This window comes from Malus domestica, chromosome 10 (assembly GCF_042453785.1).
Source record: "Malus domestica chromosome 10, GDT2T_hap1".
NCBI classification, from domain to species: Eukaryota; Viridiplantae; Streptophyta; class Magnoliopsida; order Rosales; family Rosaceae; genus Malus; species Malus domestica.
In genome coordinates, this window is record NC_091670.1 from 42,815,195 (window position 1) to 42,836,568 (window position 21,374).

The 21,374-nt window shown below is 38.2% G+C and overlaps 3 protein-coding genes and 1 long non-coding RNA gene across 5 annotated transcripts; 2 read left to right on the plus strand and 2 right to left on the minus strand.

Moving 5' to 3' along the window:
* Positions 1-174: 174 nt before the first annotated feature.
* Positions 175-2,680, minus strand: LOC103422485 (uncharacterized). Of its 2 annotated transcripts, XR_011571739.1 has the most exons (4): positions 2,197-2,680; positions 1,839-1,923; positions 1,626-1,707; positions 175-557 (listed from the first exon to the last, which is right to left on the minus strand). It is a non-coding gene; the product is annotated as an uncharacterized lncRNA (long non-coding RNA). The 2 variants fall into 2 exon arrangements; XR_011571738.1 differs by having other exon boundaries at positions 1,626-1,923.
* Positions 2,681-4,040: 1,360 nt separating this feature from the next.
* LOC103446782 (uncharacterized) lies at positions 4,041-7,228 on the plus strand. The gene is made up of 8 exons (XM_008385917.4): positions 4,041-4,388; positions 4,501-4,594; positions 5,267-5,386; positions 5,486-5,534; positions 5,725-5,824; positions 5,935-5,996; positions 6,107-6,165; positions 6,815-7,228. The coding sequence occupies exons 1-8, from the start codon at positions 4,237-4,239 to the stop codon at positions 6,917-6,919; spliced, it is 741 nt and encodes a 246-aa protein (XP_008384139.1). The 5' UTR covers positions 4,041-4,236; the 3' UTR covers positions 6,920-7,228.
* Positions 7,229-13,188: 5,960 nt separating this feature from the next.
* On the plus strand, positions 13,189-14,567 carry LOC103446786 (major latex allergen Hev b 5-like). Its single transcript, XM_008385924.4, has 2 exons — positions 13,189-13,513; positions 13,808-14,567. The coding sequence occupies exons 1-2, from the start codon at positions 13,499-13,501 to the stop codon at positions 14,291-14,293; spliced, it is 501 nt and encodes a 166-aa protein (XP_008384146.3). The 5' UTR covers positions 13,189-13,498; the 3' UTR covers positions 14,294-14,567.
* A 1,225-nt stretch (positions 14,568-15,792) lies between these two features.
* LOC103446785 (E3 ubiquitin-protein ligase UPL5-like) lies at positions 15,793-21,169 on the minus strand. The gene is made up of 3 exons (XM_008385923.4): positions 18,964-21,169; positions 17,621-18,213; positions 15,793-16,412 (listed from the first exon to the last, which is right to left on the minus strand). The coding sequence occupies exons 1-3, from the start codon at positions 20,870-20,872 to the stop codon at positions 16,149-16,151; spliced, it is 2,766 nt and encodes a 921-aa protein (XP_008384145.3). The 5' UTR covers positions 20,873-21,169; the 3' UTR covers positions 15,793-16,148.
* Positions 21,170-21,374: the final 205 nt, after the last annotated feature.

Here is a 21,374-nt window from a genome sequence, read left to right on the forward strand (position 1 = left end):
AAAAGGCTTCGATTTGTTCACGGACTTGAGAATTCAGATCAACTGGTCCAACATCATAAACGGGACTGATGGAGACTAAGGAAAAATCGATCAAGTGGAGATAAGGTCTTTTTCACGACCAGTAAGTAGTAACAAACAATTTCATACAGCCAACAATAAGAGCGCTCAAAGATCGACAACAACAAGCCATTCATATACTTTTTCATGGACAATGTGATGGTAAAGTTCGAAAACTAACATTTCATGTCGATCACAATAGAACTAGAACAATCTACAAAGCTGAATTTGGTTACGAGCGCCGAGATGGAGATACATCCCCAGCTATGTAAAACTAACATTTCTTCTACATGCTAGAACGATTATGGTTTTCAAAAGTTGCTATGTTTTTCATTGGCCTCTCTAACCCCACCTGACCTTAATACTGCTGCTGAAGTGGGAAAACACAGGACTGGAGCACGGAAGCAAAAAATGAAGCTTCAGTCGAGCAGCCAACTGCGTGATTACGGATTTCATTCTGGCAAGTTTTCTTCAAGTCTCTCCTTCTCAGCTCCCAAACTCTGATCAAATCAAAAGGGGGAAAAAGGAAAACCCATTAGATCAGAATTCATGATGCAGAATAAAATTAGTTTTGATTTGCTGTCTCGAAACGTTAAGCCATATATATATACACAAACAATATGGTAAATGCTCCAGTACTTTCAGTAGAGTCAGCTTCGCATGCATTTAGTTAGACACTAAATATGTTGGGGACATTTTACATCTTTCCAACCGTTATGATCCATACAAAAATTTAATCTGGATATGATACAGACGGATATCCAGAAGAGCAGTGACTGGAATTTCACATGAATGCCTCTTCACAGCTATATCAAACTACTAAAGCACAAAAGAAAAGATAGAAAGAAAGCAAGCCATTCTGTTAGAAATGTTAAATCTTTCCCAAGTGATTGGTGCTTAACATTCAGAGGAATAAACTAATATGTTGGTTTAAAAGATAGAACATGAACATCCGTTGCCAAGTGAGTAAGTTGATTGGACGAGCATATGTATTTGTCCCAAAAGGAAAAAGCCCCGACCTTAGCATACACATGACTTGACAACAAATACACTTGAGAAACAACATCAACGACAACAATGCATGGATTTCAAGGTCTAAAAATAATGCTATCGTAAAATCTAGATGGATACCAGTGTTTAACGCTCGCTTATCAAATTAAGTAAGGCAACAGTGCATCAAATTAAGTAAGGCAACGGTGCATCAAATTAAGTAAGGCAGCAGTGCATAAACAGAGTGGTAGAAAAGAAATTAACCAATAAACAATGGCATCTGAAATTCTAAGATTGGTGACTCTTAAACCTTAAGGAGTACAAAAAACTACTTGTGGTCAGACCTTTGATGCATCAAAGCCAAACCCACTCATTTGCATCATTTTCTCAGTATCGTCCATGACTCCATGGGTGCATAAGAAAAGTTACTAGTTTATTAACATCCTAGAGCATATAAACTCTAGCTCATAGCTGTGGCGGTGGTGCACATGTGAAAAAAACTAAAGACATGCAATTCTGAGTATGAAAATTACCGTGATGTGACTAAACAAACCTATGAATCTTAAAAGATCACTTACATCCTAATTTTTCTTCAAAGATGGGATGGTTCAAAGCATCTTTAACCTTCATTCTCTTACCAGGATCATAGGCTAGTAAACCCTGCAAACATGTTACAACGAAAATATCATAAAAACAAACAAACATATGAATTAAGAACTAGGAACCTAACAAACATGTAGCAGACCACGGCCATCAACACCTAGCGACGGGAACAGCCATGTAAAATCAACCTCTGGATGCTGCGGCAGACAAGCCGGCCACAAAGGTAGCTAGTTCGCCGTTGGCCATTTCTCTGTGGTGATGGTTCCCAAAACTCTGCACATCCAATCATCCATATAGCTTAAGAATCCTAATATTGTTTTCAAATCTAACTAATTTAAAGGTTCCCACAACTTTTAACCCATTACAATAAAAACCCACACTTCTAAACCATTAACAATTAGTCCTCAATGACTCACAATTTAGTCCAATTACAAAAACAACTATTCTTCCTTGTGATTGAAGTCATCACAATGGTCAGTTCATAACATTAATGTTCTTAAACTTATAAAATTATAATTAATCAAAAACACAAATAAACGAGTTTACCTGGTAATCCCACGCAAGTACGGATCAACATCGTGTTTGTCTCCGATGTGAGGGAACAACCTCTTGCCTGTGCACATCTCAGCTATACAAACAGAAATCAATTTAGATAAGTGATAATTTCATGAAATTAGAAATCAAAGCAATTACAGAAATCAATTGAGTCAATTGGACGAAATATTCGATGCCTATTATGCACCCGCACGCCCAAGAATCAACTGCGTCAGTGTAGTGCTTGGCACGAAGCATCAGCTCCGGTGCCAAGTAGGCCTTCTGGAGAGCGATGATAGGGCTCAAATTTCTTTCTTCTTCGGTATCAAACATATCTCCTCCAAATACCTAGCATCTTGGAAGTTTCGGATCTTGATTCGACCGTCGGCAAGAAGAAGGATCTTGGTTGGGTTTAGGTACCGGAGGATAACCATGTTTCGGTGGCAGTGAGCCAATCCCAGCAGAATCTGCCGGATGAAGTCTCTCACAGTGTCCCTCCTTAGACCATGTTTGATACCGAAAGTTCCAAGATGCTAGGTATTTGGGGGAGATATTTTTGATACCGAAACCCAACCAAGACTCAGATCAGCCGCTAGGTCATGTGACACGACGGTTTAAGGAGGGACACTGTGAGAGACTTCATCCGCCAGATTCTGCTGGGATTGGCTCACTGCCACCGGAACATGATTATCCTCCGGTACCTAAACCCAACCAAGATCCTTCTTCTTGCCGCCAGTCGAATCAAGATCCGAAACTTCCAAGATGCTAGGTATTTGGAGGAGATATGTTTGATACCGAAGAAGAAAGAAATTTGAGCCCTATCATCGCTCTCCAGAAGGCCTACTTGGCACCGGAGCTGATGCTTCGTGCCAAGCACTACACTGACGCAGTTGATTCTTGGGCGTGCGGCTGATTTGATTCTTGGGCGTGCGGCTGATCTGACCCGGCAGCTTAAGGAGGGACATTGTGAGAGACTTCATCCGGCAGATTCTGCTGGGATTGGCCCACCAGAACATGGTTATCCTCCAGTACCTAAACCCAACCAAGATCCTTCTTCTCACCGGCGGTCGAATCAAGATCCGAAAGTTCCAAGATGCTAGGTATTTGGGGGAGATATTTTTGATACCGAAACCCAACCAAGACTCAGATCAGCCGCCGGGTCATGTGACACGACGGTTTAAGGAGGGACACTGTGAGAGACTTCATCCGGTAGATTCTGCTGGGATTGGCTCACTGCCACCGGAACACGGTTATCCTCCGGTACCTAACCCCAACCAAGATCCTTCTTCTCACCGGCGGTCGAATCAAGATCCGAAACTTACAAGATGCTAGGTATTTGGGGAAGATCATCTTGAGATATGGGTGTTGAAGAATTACCATGACAAGAATCAAGAGTGGGTGGAGTCTGAATACAAGGTAGAATCCACAATAATTTACGGGAGGGATACCCTTTCCCAGCAGTTGCAAGCTAAGCTAGCTCGAGGAAGAAATCAAAGGTGTAATATTTTGTTAGTGGTACTTTTTTTAGGTGTTGTTGCATAGTAGCTAGTTAATCTTTTTCTGTAAGTTCCTCAATGAATTATATAGCATCTTCAACACCTAAAATGGTATACCAGTGTAATTTTTATTTCCGATGCTCATAAATGTAATTTGTATGGTACATTTATTTATTTATTTATTTTTCTTTGCAAATGATAAGATAATATCTTTGCATTACCGAGCCTTACAAAAATATTTGGGCTGGTACGATTTTGGGTTTGAAAATGATGGGCTTAGGCCTTTTACTCTGTCTTCATTGGATCAGTGAGTTCAAGAAGTCCAACTCCTTTAAGTACTAAAACACCCTTGACTTTTTCGAGCAGGACACGGATATCCCCTCCGCCTATGGTCTTTTCACTTTCGCGTTCCCGGATTGACTGAAAGGCAAACAGCGTGTAGTGAAAATCCAATCGATAACGAGGCGAGGCAGAGCAGAACAGAGAGATATACCCAAAGCGCAACCAAGGACTGTCGTTTAGCTCTCATTCTTTGACTGCCCGCGAAGGTCCGACAATGGCGGCAGATCTGGTGCTTGACACAGCCATCAGAGACTGGGTTCTCATCCCTCTCTCGGTGGTCATGGTTCTCATCGGCGTCCTCCGATACTTCGTCTCCAAGCTCATGCGATCCAACCAAGTTCCCGATGCCAAAATTGTCAAAGAAGGGTCTCCCTCTTAACCCTAATTGCACATGCTTATTATACTACATGCGTTTGTATGTATATGTGATATATTACGATGTCTGACTTTATGAAATTGCTTTTGGTTGCGAATTCAGGCAATTGATTATTAGGGCTCGGAACTTACGTGCTGCTGCTAATTTCATACCTCCAAAGTCGTTTCGTGCTCGCCGATTGTATTACAACAACGAGGTTTGCCAATAATTCTTGTTGTATTTGCTAATTAGTCGTTTAATTTTTTTTTTTCTAAGAGCACTCAAATTGACAGGCTTTTGTTATCTTAAGCTGAAAGGAATTTTATTTGTTGGTGTTGTTGATGAGTTAGAGTTTAGCATTGGGCTTATGTAATTTGGATTGGAAATTTGTTGTAACAGATAGTGAGAATTCTTCGTCTCATTTTGTTGTCGAAAACTTACAGCATGGTTTATTGTAAGGGGCCGATGAATACGAGAAATTTCAAGGCTTTTCGCATAGAAACCCTTTGATAGCATTACACTTAGAAACACTTCAAACCCAATTCTTTAAACAAACACAGCTGACTTTGTAATGGAAGAGGGGAAGCTTTAAAAATCTCACAACTACGAACCAATTAGAGTATAACATGTGGTTGGATAAGATTTTTATTGTATTTTCTCCAATTGAGCTCTTGGAAGTGTTTTTGTATAAAATTTCAATGCTCTCTAATTTACTAAATTTCTGTGCTCTTGAATTTACTAAAATTTCGATGCTTTCTCTATGGTGAGGAGCAACAAAACTTTGATTCATGTATAGAGGTCTAGAAGATTCATTGAAACTAGGTTGTAGTCTGCTATTTCTTGTTGTCATTCTGTTGATACTGATGTCAAACATTTTTCACTATGGCAGGAAAATGGGTTGTTAATTGTTCCTAAGGGTCAGGCACAGAATCCACAAGCGCAAATGTTCTCTGATCCCAACATGGCCATGGATATGATGAAGAAAAATCTGTCCATGATAATACCCCAGGTATTTCAGATTGCTTGAGTTTTTAGTTTTTACTGTAATTTGGCTTCATTTTCTCAGATATTGTAACTGATCTTTCATGATTACCTTTGTGTTGGCCAGACTCTTACTTTTGCATGGGTCAACTTTTTCTTCTCTGGATTTGTAGCAGGTATGTTTCAATGCCTCTGAAACCGATTTTTCGGTTCCTGTGCTTGCATAAATTTTTGTCATCCTTCTTTTTCACGTCCTTGATGATTGACCTGTATACTAGATATACAGTAGTCATTTTTAGTAATATAAATCTTCATAATATGCTCAAGATATCATGTTTATGAGTGTCTTTATTTTCTTTTCCACAGCCAAAATTCCCTTTCCTCTTACTCAAAGGTTCAGGTCTATGCTTCAGAATGGGATTGACTTGAGCACTGTTGATGTTAGCTATGTCAGTAGCCGCTCATGGTACATGTTTATGTTTTGAGCTATCCCGTTGTATAAAATTCATCTTTTTTTTTCTATTGGGTGTTTTTTCTTAACTGATTGTCTCTAATTATTCAAAATTATTCTCTCAGGTACTTTCTTAATCTGTTTGGATTAAGAGGCTTGTTTAGTCTCATTCTGGGAGAAGAAAATGGTTGGTATCTCCTTATATGATTATTACCTCATGATTTGTCTTTTCACACATGCTCACCGCAAGTTTCTATGATCTATGAGGTTGATAAACTATTAACTTTTGTTATGCAGCCATGGACGATACTCAGAAAATGATGCAAATGAGTGGCTTTGGATTTGATCCATCAAAGGTATGAACATAAGTAGTTTTTTGTACTCCTTAAGGTTTAAGAGTTGTTTATATTGAAGATTTGAGATCCATTATTATGTTTTCTCGACAAATCTATTTATGCACTGTTGGCCTGTTCAATTTGATGAATGAAAAACACAGCTACGCAACTAAATTTCACGAAAGTATCCGTTTTAGACCTTGAGTGCATGCATCGCCATTGTTCTTTAAGTACATTTATTGTCAAGTCATGTGAACGTTAAGGTCAGGGCCTTTTTCCTTTTGGGGCAAATTTGTTGGGGCTTATATGATCATCTAATCAACTTACTCACTTGACAATGGATGCCTTGTCCTTCATTAAACTAATCATATAATTATTTGGGAAGCACCCATCGCTTTGAAGTTTGAACCTGTAAAGTTTGTACTAGAATGGCTATTTTTTTCTGTAGCTTTTAATAGACTTGTGCTTTGGTAGTTTGATATACCTGTTAGGAAGCATTCAAATGAAGTTCCAACCATTCCTCTTCTGGATATTCGTCTGAATCATGTTCGCATTTACTTATTTTGGATGAAAACAATTGGAAATATGATTTAACTAAAAGTTACTTTTATTCTGCATCACGAGTTCTAATCTAAAGGGTTTTGCATTTTTTCCTTTTTGGATTGATCAGAGTTTGGGAGCTGAGAAGGACAGTCTTGATATAGTCCAGCATGACTGGGCCTTACCAAAATTTGAGCATCGCGCCGAAGCAGTACTGAGAGAACTTGCCAGATGAAAGCTGAAATCGTGAAGTTGGCTGCCCGACGGAAGCATCGTTTCTGTTCACATGCTCCCCTCCTGGCTTTCTTCCACCCAGGCAGTAAAGTCAGTTAGACTTCAGAGAGACCCAAGAAAAACATAAGAACTTACAAAAAACGTAGTCCTCGTAGTCTTTAGCAGCTTAAACTTAAGTTAGTTCTGATCATTAAACAAGGCACTTTTTTTAGCAGATCGAACACATTGCTGCTTGTAACTCGTAATTCCTTTTCTTTTTTGTTCTGAAACTAACTGTTGAAGTGATTTATTTTCAAATTTCCCTGAAAAAGGTGGTGCAAATAAGTGGCTGCCAAACAAAAGTGGCTTGCTGTACTTTAATTAACATGATTAGCGTTGAGTAGGGTCTACACTTTAAAGATTCAATTGAATCTGCAGCCTTCCTCTTCCTTCCCGAGTGCCCAAAACTTAGGAAGCTTTTGATTGACAAACAAATCCTTGTCGCTCGAAGAAGGCCCGCCATTTTCTGTGGTAGACTAGCGGAATCGACAAAGAGAGAATATGCACGTAAAAGAAAAGAATAATGTTAGAGAGACTAAATTTATAAACAAAATTTTAAAAATTAAAAGATATGGAATTTGACGATTGGTTTTACTTAAGCGTTGATAAACGTGCTCATTCCTATTGGTAACACATCATTTAGTTTACAAATACAAATAGTGAGATAAGTGTGTTAAAAAGTTAATAACTTAAAAAATAAAATTTCCTACAAATTATATAAAAGCATATGGTGTACCAACCTGTGATCTGGTCACAATGATAAATTTCTTCAAATTTTATCTCCAAAGTTAGTCTTCCTAGCATTACCCAAAAAAAAGGTAGAGTGCCTACCAAAACAAGTGTGGAAAAAATTAAAAGAAAGAGATGTCTGCCCAACTGTTGCAATTCCAAATTTTCCAATACATAGAACTGATAGAAGCGATAATATGTGGCAAAAGCTATATAGATTCTGATTAACCTTGTGATTGTAACGATTTTGGTGATTGAGATAGATGGACAAATTAAAAACTTTGTAGTTACGTATAAAACTCACCATCTTTCAGTAAACGACAATTTTATATGTAATCAAACAATCTCTACATCACTTATCACAAATTTTATAATTGCGTTATGTCTTTTTTGTTGTTGTAAAAATTAGCCACAATGATCCGGTAGAACAGATCAAGTCCATACTCAAGGTTTGCCCATCCATGTTGAAACTTGCCTTTCAAATGATATAAATAGAGTAAAATCTTGTGTTATGATCGACCAGCTAATAAAGAAAGAAATTTGGGGAAGCGTATGGGCAAATGGGATCATTTACTACTTTTCCATTTCCAGCATGGCCAAATTGAAGCTTACGTGTACACACCTAGACTCAACTTGGACGTTGACTCGTAGGCCCCACTTCTTTGGGAAGCTTTGACAGGCGAAATGATTGGGTAATTCCGAACAAGTGTAATATTGTAACCAAACACACAAGTAACTAAGTTGTTAGCTTCTCCACTGTCACAAAGAGCGAGAGTAGCGTTATTAAAAGTTATAGGGATGTGCTATCTTTTACTTTTCACACATCATTTGTTAATTTCTGTTCGTTAATTTTCTTCAATTTATCTGATCCAACGATCGAAAATTAAAAGGATGTGTGAGAAATAAAAAGAATGTATGAATATCACATCTCAAAGTTATACTCGAATGGGACCTGATGTTACTTAAACAGAGCAAAGCTCCTCCGCCCGTACGAAGTTTTCTTTATGCTTTAGAGGAGAAGAATTTATTGGCATAGGCATGTCACAATGCATCTCAAGTTCAACACATTACTACATAAGAAAGCTGAAAAAGCTTGTGCATGGCACTAAATTATCATCTATATATATATATATATATATATACACACACACACATGAGAAATCTCTCTGGATTCTCTTTGTAGGGATCATAAGAATTTTTGTATCATAGCCGTTTATCGTACATCGTGCGGTCAATTTTTATTAGGTACTATTTATGTTTAATTTTAAATAATAAAATTTAAAATAATTTCTGACTGCACGATATACAATAAACGACTACGATATGATTATCCATACAATATGGTAATCCTATATATATTGATTGGTCCACTTGTAATACTAATTTCTTGTGGGGTCCAATTGGTGGGACACTCCCCACAGTACCAACATTTAGCTTTTCCTTTCCAGAGGCAGATTCTCTGCCCTACCACTTTCCGTGCCCTCCTATTTGTGTGGTCACGGTTAAGCCACGTCAACATTTTATATTACTATTCAATTTTGTCTTATTATATCTATAAAAAAATATAAAATATTGATATGGTTTAACCGTGACCACACAAAACAAAAGAGCACGGAAGAACACGGAAAGTAGGACGGCAGAAACTCTGCCTCCTTTCCTCAACTATTTCACTTTACAGTACATATATGTAATTGAGAAATTTAGAAAAGATGATGTATCCTTTCGGAGTCCAACCAAATGTTGGACAAATTTGACCATAGATGCATAATTGATATTAGGATAACACTTGCATTTGTATTTTCTGAGCTCCTTCTCTTACTCGTAAATAATATATTTTTTCGTAAATGATTAATGCTAGGAGCATAATCCGATTTATATCGAACAATCTCTACCGTGCATACATATATTAGAAGTTAGTAACCAAGCAATGAAGTAAGAGGTAGGACACTATCATCCTAATTCAACCTATATCGGACAATCTTTCTCTTGAAATCAATGCATATTAGAAAGTAATAAATTAAAGACTGAATGTTGCTCAACCAGTCCAACTTACAAGATAAATATATTAAAAATTAATATCAAGAGAACAATATCAAAGACTAAATGTCGCTGAACTAAATCACATGAGTGAAGTATTTTAAGAGCAGAGCAGGAATGAATTTGGTGAGCGACGACACACAAGTCGAGGGCATCGTTTGTTCTTGTTACTTGTGTCCAAAATCCGAGTTAATCTGTAGAATCATGCATGTACGTATTGCAATTATTTGTCATTATAGAGATCCACAATAGCATAGTAAATTTATTTTTGGATCAAATTCATTGACGAGTACGTCCTTTGCTTATACTATATTACTGTGCATGGCACATGCATGATTCGAAGAGGGCAGAATAGTACGTGTGCAGTCGAGGCCCTCGAGGGTACAATCAGAACTAAGAGTGTGATAGCATCTTCAATGGAGAAGGCAAATAGAGCGTTAAAAATTAAAATCCATTTTTATGAGCTAGCAGGCGAATATGTATTTTAATGATGTAGTTAATTGGGTAGGCAAATTTTGCCTGCACTCACAAAATAGACAATATTGCCAACTTTTAACATTATAGGCAGACCTCGCGTTTCTATTTATAATAAAGTATTCTACGGGAAGAAAGAGAAAAAAATGTTAATGATGAAAATAAATAATAGAATTAAAATTGTCTACTTCGTTTTCCTATTACAGTGGAGTAATATGCTTTTTCTATAAAACAATTGAGTAGACAACCTACCATATAACGTCAATCATTACGATAATGTTTTGTTTATAGAGATGCTCTAATCGGATTTGGATCCCATCTGGATCTAAATTATGGAAATTATAAGGATTTTCATATCTTAATCATTCATTGTATATCATACGATCATAAATTAGTTGATTTTCTTTATTTTAAATTAAACACAAATAGTATCTAACGAAAACTGACCGTACGATATACGATTAACGGTTAAAATGTAAGGATTCTTAGAATCCCCACAAAAATGATCCGGAGAGGATCCTATCCCTCTAATCCAGCTGGGCACATCAGACGGCCGCAAGTGGGGTCCCCTGTCACGAGCATCCGACCTGGAAAGCATCAAGAACATGGCCCGCCGGGGCCCACGCAGCCCCCCATCTTTAGAAAAGGCGGTTGCGAAAGCCAAGAGCAATGGGCTGAAAGGAAAGGAAAAGCAAGCCACGGCAGCGTTTGATTTGTTTACATGTGGATCCCACATGGGGCATGGGACGGTGATGGTCGCAGGGTGGTGCTGTCGGGTCCCTCTCAGGTATAGGTTGTTTTCTTTTGTTTGGCTGACGTCCATTTGATGGATGTGATCATATCGATGGAGTTGTTTTTTTATGGTTTCAGTTCAATCGAAGGGTGATTAAGAAGATGAACTAAAACCTTAAAAATGGTAAAAATTTTGACTAAAAACAGTAAAAGTTGTCCGCCATCCTTTTGAATTCAACAATGCCATCAAGTTTGTACCCCCTCCCCACTTTTTAATTGTCTACTAATCCTTTGATTTTGATTTTAAAAATAAAAAAGGAATTGAATTATTTTCATATTCCATGGCCCCATGCTTCTTTTGAATTTCTTCATATTCCACGGCCCCATGCTTATTTTTTTTTTTGAAAGAGACCAATTAGTGATTTTGTTATGGTAGTCTATCTTTTCGAGAGTTGAGAAGATTCATAAAGACATTTCAATCATTCATGATTTACAATAATGCAATTGAATTAGAGAGATACTAGATTCACCTCATTGTCTTATTTTCCATCCACGTTATTATCCCACTAACCACTATTATTTCCAAAATAACCTTTAATATATACATACATATAAAATTATAAAATTGTCTCTTAAAAAATATAACAAATAATATGTAAATGAAAACCACTAAGGTCTGCAAATTCAAATGGAAACAACAAAGGTATCCAAATTCAAAAGAATTTGATAGCGACAAATTTAAAAATACGATGGACAAATTCAAATGACATACACACAAATTATTCTTCTACCTTTTCAATGGAAACATAATTTTCTACCTCTTCTGTAGCAGTGTCATCTTCCAATTTTTTAATGAAAAAAATCATCTTCTAAGTCCATTGATATTTTTTTATTTTCTCTGAATAAAAGGAGATGAAAATATGAGTTAGAGTTTAAGGTAGACAAATCGTCTCCCATGCCCCACCTTTTTTTTATATTTAAATTAAGCAAAACAAGATAATTAATTTCATTATCAGTCTTTTTGTAAATGGACAAATTTGTAATTAAAAAATTCATTAAAATGTAGGTGGAAAAATAAGATCTTGGCAGAAAATAACGTCACTCTTGAATAATAACGGTGATTAAAAATAAAAAGAGATACCTAAAAATAATATCAAGAATTAAACCACTCTCGAAAAATGTGTACACTAATTACGTAGGTTACAAGGGTTTTCCATTAGTATACCAACCTAAAGATTCTTTTTATAGTTGTTGAGGAGCCTTGTTTTGTTCAATGGGAACTTTTACAACAGATTCCAAAAGGACATCATACAAAAACACCGCAAATTAAGGTGAGAAAATAATAACCGTCTCATAATGAGATAGGTATAAACGGGACACTACTTATGCATTCAATGCATGAGTAAAGGTTCTCATCTGTACTCAAAACAAAAAATTACATAGCATCTTAGCTCAAAAGCTAAGACCCACACAAAAACCAAAGTGACCACACAAAAAAAACCTAAAAAAGATTCACTCGCTGCCTCCTCTGCCGCAGAATTGGTGGAGACGACTAGCAAACAGAAAATCCATAAAAAAACCTCCTAGAAAGCTAAACTCAAGCTCATCTTCATCTCAACGCAAGTGAAAATGAGCTAAACCTGCAGATCAAGAGAAACCTTGCCCATTCTAGTCGCCAAGTTCCGTTCCTCAACCAAAAACAAACACACAATAAGCATCTAAATGCCTTGATCTAAGCATAAACGAAAAAGGTCAGGCGGTGTAAACACCAAGTCAAAGAGACCCTAGACCTTTATAAGGTTGACAATTGAAGTGCTTAAATAATGACTTATACGTTTGTCATGTTTAACTTGCATTCTGTGAACTAAATTGAGTTATCAAGGATTTTGCCTAAATTTTGCATCGAAAAAAGAAAAGAGAGGCGTTTATCTAAACTAGGCTAAGCTTATTTAGTGAAAGGTTAGGGCCTACTAACACAAAAGATTAATGGAAAAAGAAACGAAGGCACAACACAAGAACATGAGTGCATGATGGTTAGCCACCTACATGCCCTACTGCAGAAAACACAGAAAAACGCACTCAAAAGAAAAGATATGATGATGCTGATATATGAGAAATGGCCTCCACCATTTGCCATTCCAATTCATTGTACACAAAGCTAATATTTATTTTCATTGCAATTTGCAAAAGTGTTATCTGAATATATTAAAATCAAACAAAAAACATTTACAACTGGACAAGTTAATGTCCTTTTAATTTGTATCAGTGACGTGAGGTGTCAAATTGGAAAAAAGATTCTTCAAGTGCTCAAACTCTCTAGAAAATTTTCAGGGAATTTAATCACTTGTATTATGACACTTAGTGTACTGGACTTTATTCCCGGCACACTGAAAATCTCTCCAGACTTCCTCTTTCTCCTATTCAGTTTTTTATTAGAGTGAGGCACTCTCACATCTATATATAGCTCTCACATTTGATCACCTCCTTCACCCACTAGCAATTAAGCACCCTTCATTCCTCCCATCTTTCCAAGTATTTTTTTGTTCAGTACTTTTCATTTGCTCTAGCAATGGCCAGTGTTGAGGTAATGCACACTTACAGAATATATATATCTATAGGTTCATGCAATAGTTTTCATATATTTTTTATTTGCTCTAAGAAATCCCTTCACTTATTTGTATACAAATACAAGCTTGAAAGTTAATTGATCCGTTTGAGAAAGGTAAGTTATTAGGAATCGTGTATATCAGAAATTCTACGAGCATGACCTCCGTTCTTTAGACTAAGTATTATGTATATTAGATCATCTTAAAACTTGTCTATCCTCTTAATTTTACAATTAAAATATGACTGATTTTCAACAAAATTGGTGCTCAAGGTTGCACCAGCAGCAGCGTTGCAAGAGAATGAGCCAAAGACAATCGAGGTGATCAAGACCGAGGAGGCAACCGTGGAAGAGCCCGTGGCTGCAGCACCAGCTTCAACTGAGTCTGAGGCTGCAACCACCGAAGAGCCAAAGGAAACAACACCACCAGTAGAAGCAGAAATCGAGAAACCAGCTACACCCGAAGCCGAGGCTCCAGTTCCGGTTGAAGTTGAGACCAAGGAGGAGGTGGTAGAAGAACCAAAGGCGGCGGAGGCAGCTGAGGTGGAGGAGTCAACAGTAGAAACGGAGACAACAGAAGCAGAAGAGCCTAAAGAGGTCGTAACAGCAGAGCCTGTTGCCGTGGAAGAGAAGACCAAAGAAGAGACCATTGAAACTGAGGCACCAGCAGCTGCTCCAGTTGAGGAAGAGAAAACAGTTGAATCACCAGCAGCAGAGGAAGCTACCACAGAAGTTCCAGTCGAGAAGACTGAAGAGTAGAAGATGAGAGAGAAGTTTAAGGAGTCGTTTTTCTATGTTTGCATGTTCAAGTTGATCAGCTTTTCATCCACATTTATATTTGTTTTGTTAGTTTATGTTGTAATTGAGGTAAGGCTTTAAAATTAAATTAATGGGGTTTGGCATTTGAATTATGATCTCCACTTAATGTAAACATCCTGCTTTATGGTTTGATATCTGAGATTATACCGAAGAATGTAATGCTTTGGTGATTAGTATGGTGTGAAAATATATGATTTGCTTTAATTTTGAATAATATTTTTATTTTTTGTAATATTCATCCTCTGTTGTAACAATTTGACGGAGACTTGAGCTGATGTTGAGATCAATGACTTCGCATCGCATTAAAATGCATGGAGTTGAAAACAAGAAGAAAGATGAGAAGTCAATGGCAGCCGCACCATCTCATCATTAGACAGCTAGTTTTTCCTTCCTTTTTATTTCTTGTTGACGTTTTTGCTATTCAATTTCGTTACGAGTAACTAAGTACTTTAGTTAGGGATCAGTTGAACCCATAGTCATGTTTTCTTAAAGTTTTTTATTACGCTTTTGTTATAAACGAATTTGGAGATGTTTATTTGTTACTTTCAGATTATAATTCACTCTTTACATATGTTTGTTATGTTTGGTCACTATAATCATGCCTTGTATTTAGTTTGTTACATAGGTAAATTTAGATGGCCGAGTCTTGTGCCTATTCCAAGTGACAAAAGAACTTTTGCAAAGTTCTTGGAATTAATCAACATGAAAAAAAAAAAGAAAAAAAAAAAAGCAAAATAGGTACCATATTCTAGGCTTTGTGTTTCAGTGAATGAATGAGCCCCAGACGTATGAATGATAAAAATTAGCTGTTTTTAGGAGTCGGGGAGCTTACTTGCTAGCTCAACCTATAGCTTATGTGATTTCCATTGTATTATGCTTACTCGAAGTGCAACTTAATAGATATCATGCTAAATACTTTGAGAATGTAAAGAGTTGGAGTAGATACCATGTCTAATTTGTTGCTTAGGGGAATCAATAACCTAACAAGAAGATACAATGCCTTTAGGTTGACAAACATGAGGATCTTAATCTGTTTTATAGCATTGTGTAAATCGTTGCCCTAGAAAGACAATTAGTTGTGGATTCTAAAACCCTAACCTATCTCCTCATTTTTTTCAAATCTTATTCCAAATATGTTTGCATTCAATTATATTATATATTCCCATGTCTTCTTCGTCTTCAATCTATTCTGTTAAATCCTGTGCATATTTGATATCTTTTGTGAATAAATTAGTTTCAATTGTTAAGAATCATAATCTAAATACGAATCTAAATTTAGCACAATCCTCGTGAGAATGATCTCGTACTTACTATATCTATACTATGCATTTGATCATGTACATTTCGAATTTAAAACGTGTATTTAGTATCTCGAACATTATCCTCCAAAAGCACATATGTCATAGCATGTGCGATGGCCGGACAAGATTGGAAACTCATTTGTATAGAATTTGCATATATATCATTGCAGGATCTGTTTGTACTTAACATGTCAAGAAAAGTAACGTCCGTTAAGCAGACAAATTTTCTAATCTCTTGCTTCCAAATTTATTTATACTATAACCACCCTATATAAACACTTTGACAAAATAGCAATGACACTGCAAACCTTCAACAAACAAAAACACTACCATCCACAGTACCTTCTAACATTAGTCACACGACAAGAGACGACGACGACGACAACGACAGTATCCTATACTCTGTACAATCTGAGTTCCGAGTCTTTTTTTTTTTTTATGTGCAGTCAAGTCCCCCCATTTTACCTCAAAATGTAGATGCAACTGGTATATTACTACCATGTGCCGAAGCTACTGCCGACATGTTCTTGGGTGATGATGTTAAGGCGGCTTTTCATCACTGCCTTCGATGGATAAGGCGGGAAACACAGCCGGTAAAAGCAAGTATGAGACGAAGGCAGGCGACTGTGGGCCTCTGAGGACTTGTAAATGTAAAGCCGAGAAGCCAAACCTCGGAACCCCTCTACTGGAAGATACTTCACCGAGGTCCAAAAGAAGAGAAGAACCTTTTTCTGCTCTGCAGACATTTTCCCAACAATCTGCATAATTTTCAAGGAAAACAAAAATTTAGCCACATTGTACTTCTATGCTCAGAGCCTACCAATACAAAGCAACTTTTAGTTGCTTTCCTTGTCTTTCGATCATGTTTATGCTAACATCATAACATAAAATGATCACAACTGCAAAAAGATGTTGAACCCCGATGAGGAGTGTGTAAGTTTGGGTTGTGCTTTCTCATAAACTCTGAACCTTCCCACAAAGCTTCATACAAATCTGGCCACACACCGCTTTAACTCGAAAATTTAACAAAAGCCTTACAACTTCATCTGAGCATACAACACTACACTCCCTGTTCTATCTACAGTTTTACTTTGTTCAACCTTATAAAATTTGAAACAAATGAAGTTTTGAATGTCTGATACTATTAATATCTAACAAAACCCAGTGCTAAATAACTAATTAGTGAGCCCAATTGAAACGCTGATTTATTTGTCACTCCATTATTTCAAAACCATCAAAATGCATGCTTTCATGAATTTGAAATGTACTGCAAAAGCTTCCATGTGCGATAAGCCAAACTAGTTCACCAAAGACATTTCTATGAATAAAGCTGCTTGTCTATATTGAAAAATACTAGACAGCTGAGAAGAGTAGACATGTAACAAAAATATAATTACATATTTGACCAAAAGAAACAAGTCGCAAGTCCAATTTTTAATTTCAATAATCATTGGTTGATTCAATACTCTACTCTATTTCATATTTCACAGATCGGGAGTAATTGAAAAAGCCAGACCCAGTACAGAATGGTATCCCGTGGAATCCTGAATCTGAAATCTGATGCTAATAATATAATAATTGTACTAAACTAAGCAGTCTTAATACGAAAGGGATTAATTAGGTAAGTCCTAGTTGGATTGGGATATCTTAATGAACAAGGATTAGGGGTTGCTAGGCTAGGCTATTACTAAATTTTTATCAATTATAATTCCAGAATTCAGATTTAAGAGTTTCTCTTGGGTTTATTGCCCTAGAACTTAGTTATATCTTTTGCTCCATCTTTGATTTTATTGCCATTATCTCTCTTTTTTCTGTTATCACTGGAATCTGCTCCTAGTGCAATTGGCCCTATTTTACCCATTGGACAGCAGCTTATCACTGCTGCCCTGCATCATGAGAAAGAAGCAAAATATAAGGCAAGAAAAGCACATTAAGAGCTAATAAAACCAGAAATGAGCAAGTTTACCTTCCAGAACCAGAGTATTTGAGGATCGGTCTCTTTATAGCCATTGTAATCAGTATGCGCCTTCCAGTCTTCAACACTAATAGCACTTTCACTTCCGTGAAGCATCCAATCAAGATCTTCTAGCTCTAAACTTCGGAAAAAGATACTCTGGAGCCTTGAGCCACAAAGTATATCAGCAAAACCTTGCGCAAAGTGGGACACCTGTTCAGATATAGATGTGACAAAACGATGCTGAATTAGAAGATTAACATATTCCCCCCTGTTCTTGCTGTTCACAACAATGCTTTCCCCAGCAGGGCAAAGCTCCACAGTTTTCCGGAATCCTAACTCCTCCACTTCTCTAACAAATGTTAACATTAAAGCATCTGAATCAATAACCTTGGCATCCATTTCTAGTATCCGCTTGCAACTATTATACAAGAACGGATCTGCATCTCTTATGTCTTCCAAAGATAAATATGTATCTCCAGCCAGTTGCTGGAAAAACACACGATCAAAGACTATGCCCACCTGCACTTTATGCATCAAAGCTAATGCGATCACTCGGCCAGCAAAGGTGAAATACTCGAGGTGCAAAGGATCAACTTTAGATGCTGCAAAAATAAAAGAGCCGTGACTTACTAAAAATTTGTAGGAACTTTCAAGCATATATAAAAAAAAAAAAGTTCACGCAAGAAAAATGCTACATGATATATGATAGGATACAAATGTTTCAGAAATGTGAGTAATGCCAACAGAAGTGACAACTTCATGCAATTGATTAGAGATTAACAATTTTAGCAGAATTACGGCCTCCTTTTGTCCGCCTACAGAACAACCAACAACAACACTAATACACTGACAATCCTTATTTTCTGTTTGTCGTTCCGGAATTTTTACATTTCTACAAATCTAGGCACAATATGCTAAAGAATTTGACCTTACCCTGGTGTCCAATGTTTCTACTAGTCAAAGTCTAAACCTGAACATTCTGTAAGGGGCATCTATTGTTCACCGGCATCAATTAGAGGGATCCAACAAAGTGAAGCAAGCACATGTGATCACACACTAGGCAACAAAAGAATAGAGCATCATTATGTACTAAACTATTCCATTATACATTTGGTGCTTGACCATATCTATCGAGTAACCAACACTGTTCCGTCTGTCTGCAATTTAAAGTTCAAATCTTGGGTCAATACCCAATCATATTTCAACACCTATCTATATATGAATGCTATATAGGATTTAGTCAACCAATTATCATCGCAGGCTGGAATTAATGTATCAAGACACGCAAAATGAAAAACAAAATGTAAATGTTGTCCAAGAACACCATGCATTAAAGGCTGAAGGAAGCACACCTGGATTAGGATAGAACCTTCTACAGTCGTTAGGGCATGCAACAAAAAGTGCATTTTGCGGATTAAATATGGCCTGGCATACCAAAAAGAACCACTCCCGCAGTACACCTGGACCTGTAGCTTCCTCGTTTTTGAATTCCATAAATAAACCGCCATGAAGTGACTCAGGTTCCGCACGCCTTATGTACTCGAACGATTCTGCCAATATTTGCGACCTATCAATGAGCATCTCATGCAGCTCCTCATAGTCTTCTTTAACATCAGGGAACATCATCATAGCCAAATGCCTCCGAGACTCAAAATCTAGCACATCTTTGTGCTTAATAAGCCACTGATGATCATCACTTCGAGTTGCATACTTGACAACTAAAGCACATAATGCAGCCCTTCTAAGCCTCATAATCGTCTTAAATTGTTCTTCCCAGCTCTGATAAAGCATAGAAATTCCACTCAGTTCCTTTAAAACAGCAAGATACTGAGACCATCCAGAATGAGCGACATCACCTTCCACCCTTCCTTTCCCAGCCAAAGACTCTTCCATTTTTCCAAGGCATTCATCCATTTTTTTCAGCAAATCAGCATATATAGCGTGAAGAAGCTCAATCTCCTCTCCATATAGTGGATGCCTAAAAGTACCCCCTTTCAATGATGCAGGAATAGAACTCTTGAAACACACTTGACTGGCAACTGCAGTGCGCAAAGGGAGCAAGAACGCTCTAAAATCACGTACATCATCCGACGACGGCCTGCCACTCGCAGGAAGGTCCATACTCACTACCAAGTCCCTAGACAAAACACGTGACAGCTCCCTAACAAATGGAGAAATCTCTTTCAACCCACCAATCAATCCCTCCACTGGCTCCGAGTCCTGCGAATTTCCATCACTTTCTAACAAGGAACCAAGTGAACCTCGGCACAGGAGGTACAGAGGGTCCTCCTCCCCTAATCTCCTAAGAAACTTACAAAACTCTAACACAATCGGTGCGCAGTAATTATGCAAGTGTTTCGGCAACAATGTAGGGTACGAATTCAGGAAATACTTGATTGAATTTTCAGCAACTGTTCTGTTAGCTGGCAGGGGAGAAACATAGAGCATCAGCAGCGCCAAGGGGGCAGAGGACGGAAGGAACACCCGGATATGGCTAACCCCATATCCTGCTGTCATCTCCTTCTGAGCCATGGTTAAGTACTGGCTCATCCTGCTCTTGATGTATTTGGACGGATCGTGAAGCTCTTCACCTCGGCACATCCGAAATGCGGCGGAGACTATGTCCTCTAGGAGTTGCCAGGCCTGAGGGTGATCGGTGCTCCGCAAGCGGCCGACCAGTTGCAAACTGGCGTCGTTTTGGATGGCGCACTCAGCAAGCGACTGGTCCGGCTGCAGCTGTTTACCTCTATATATAAGCCTTTGTTCAAAAACCGGAATGCCAGTGATCGTCTGTATGCGATCGTGTAGTGATTTCACCTTGTCGTGAGCGTAGGCCTGGATTACCAGATTATTGCCACCGGACATGGTTCTGATGAAGAATTGGAGCATGGTACGGGACCGAGTCGACTCGGAGTGAGCGGATTCTCCGTGAGAGGCCGATCGGGCATTGGGAACCCGGGGATTGAGGGCGTCGCTGTTGGCGGAGGAGTGAGGGTGGTTGGCGACGCCGTTGGACGACGAATCGATGGCGTTGGGTTCGTCCTTCCTCATCCTGACGTGGACTAGGTCAGAGAGAAGGGCGTCGTCCTCTTCGTCGGAGAAGGTGGGCCCGCCATAGTCGTCGAGTTTGCGCTTGGACGACAATCGGTGGTGGAACTGATCCACCGCGGCGGGGACGGCAGATAGGGCAGTTGTGTCGCTGCGCTGGTAGGCAGCGCAATCGACGGTGCTGCTGGTGGTGGGACTCCCGGTGATGGACATTTACAGGGTGGGGGCCCACCCCGCCAGCCGGTTCCTTCCCTTTACGGTTTTACCTCTCGAGAGAAAATTCACGCGCACGGTGGCCGTCGGTGCATGAAATCGCAGCCGGTCCTCCCGGGAAAACAAAATTCTATAAATTAAATTAAATTAAAACGGAGAATAAAATTACCGGCGAGGGTCGAAATTGGGGGAAGCCAACGATCGGGGGCAGGGGTCGTCTGTCTGTCTCGCTCTCTCACGTCTGGGCTTCACAGTCACAGCCGTCATCTACAAGACTGTAATCCCACGCTATCATATATTTTTTTAATTTATATAATTGGATTTATTTATAATTTTTCGATTAATTTAATGTTTCTGTGTTCAATTGTCGTGGATTACAAAAATACCCTCTGGTTATTATCTACTCTCTAGTCTCCACTAGTACTAGTACCAAAGGCGTTACTGATAATTAACGGCTCTGATGCCACTAATTCTATATTGTTAGCTTAAACTTTTCAACCCA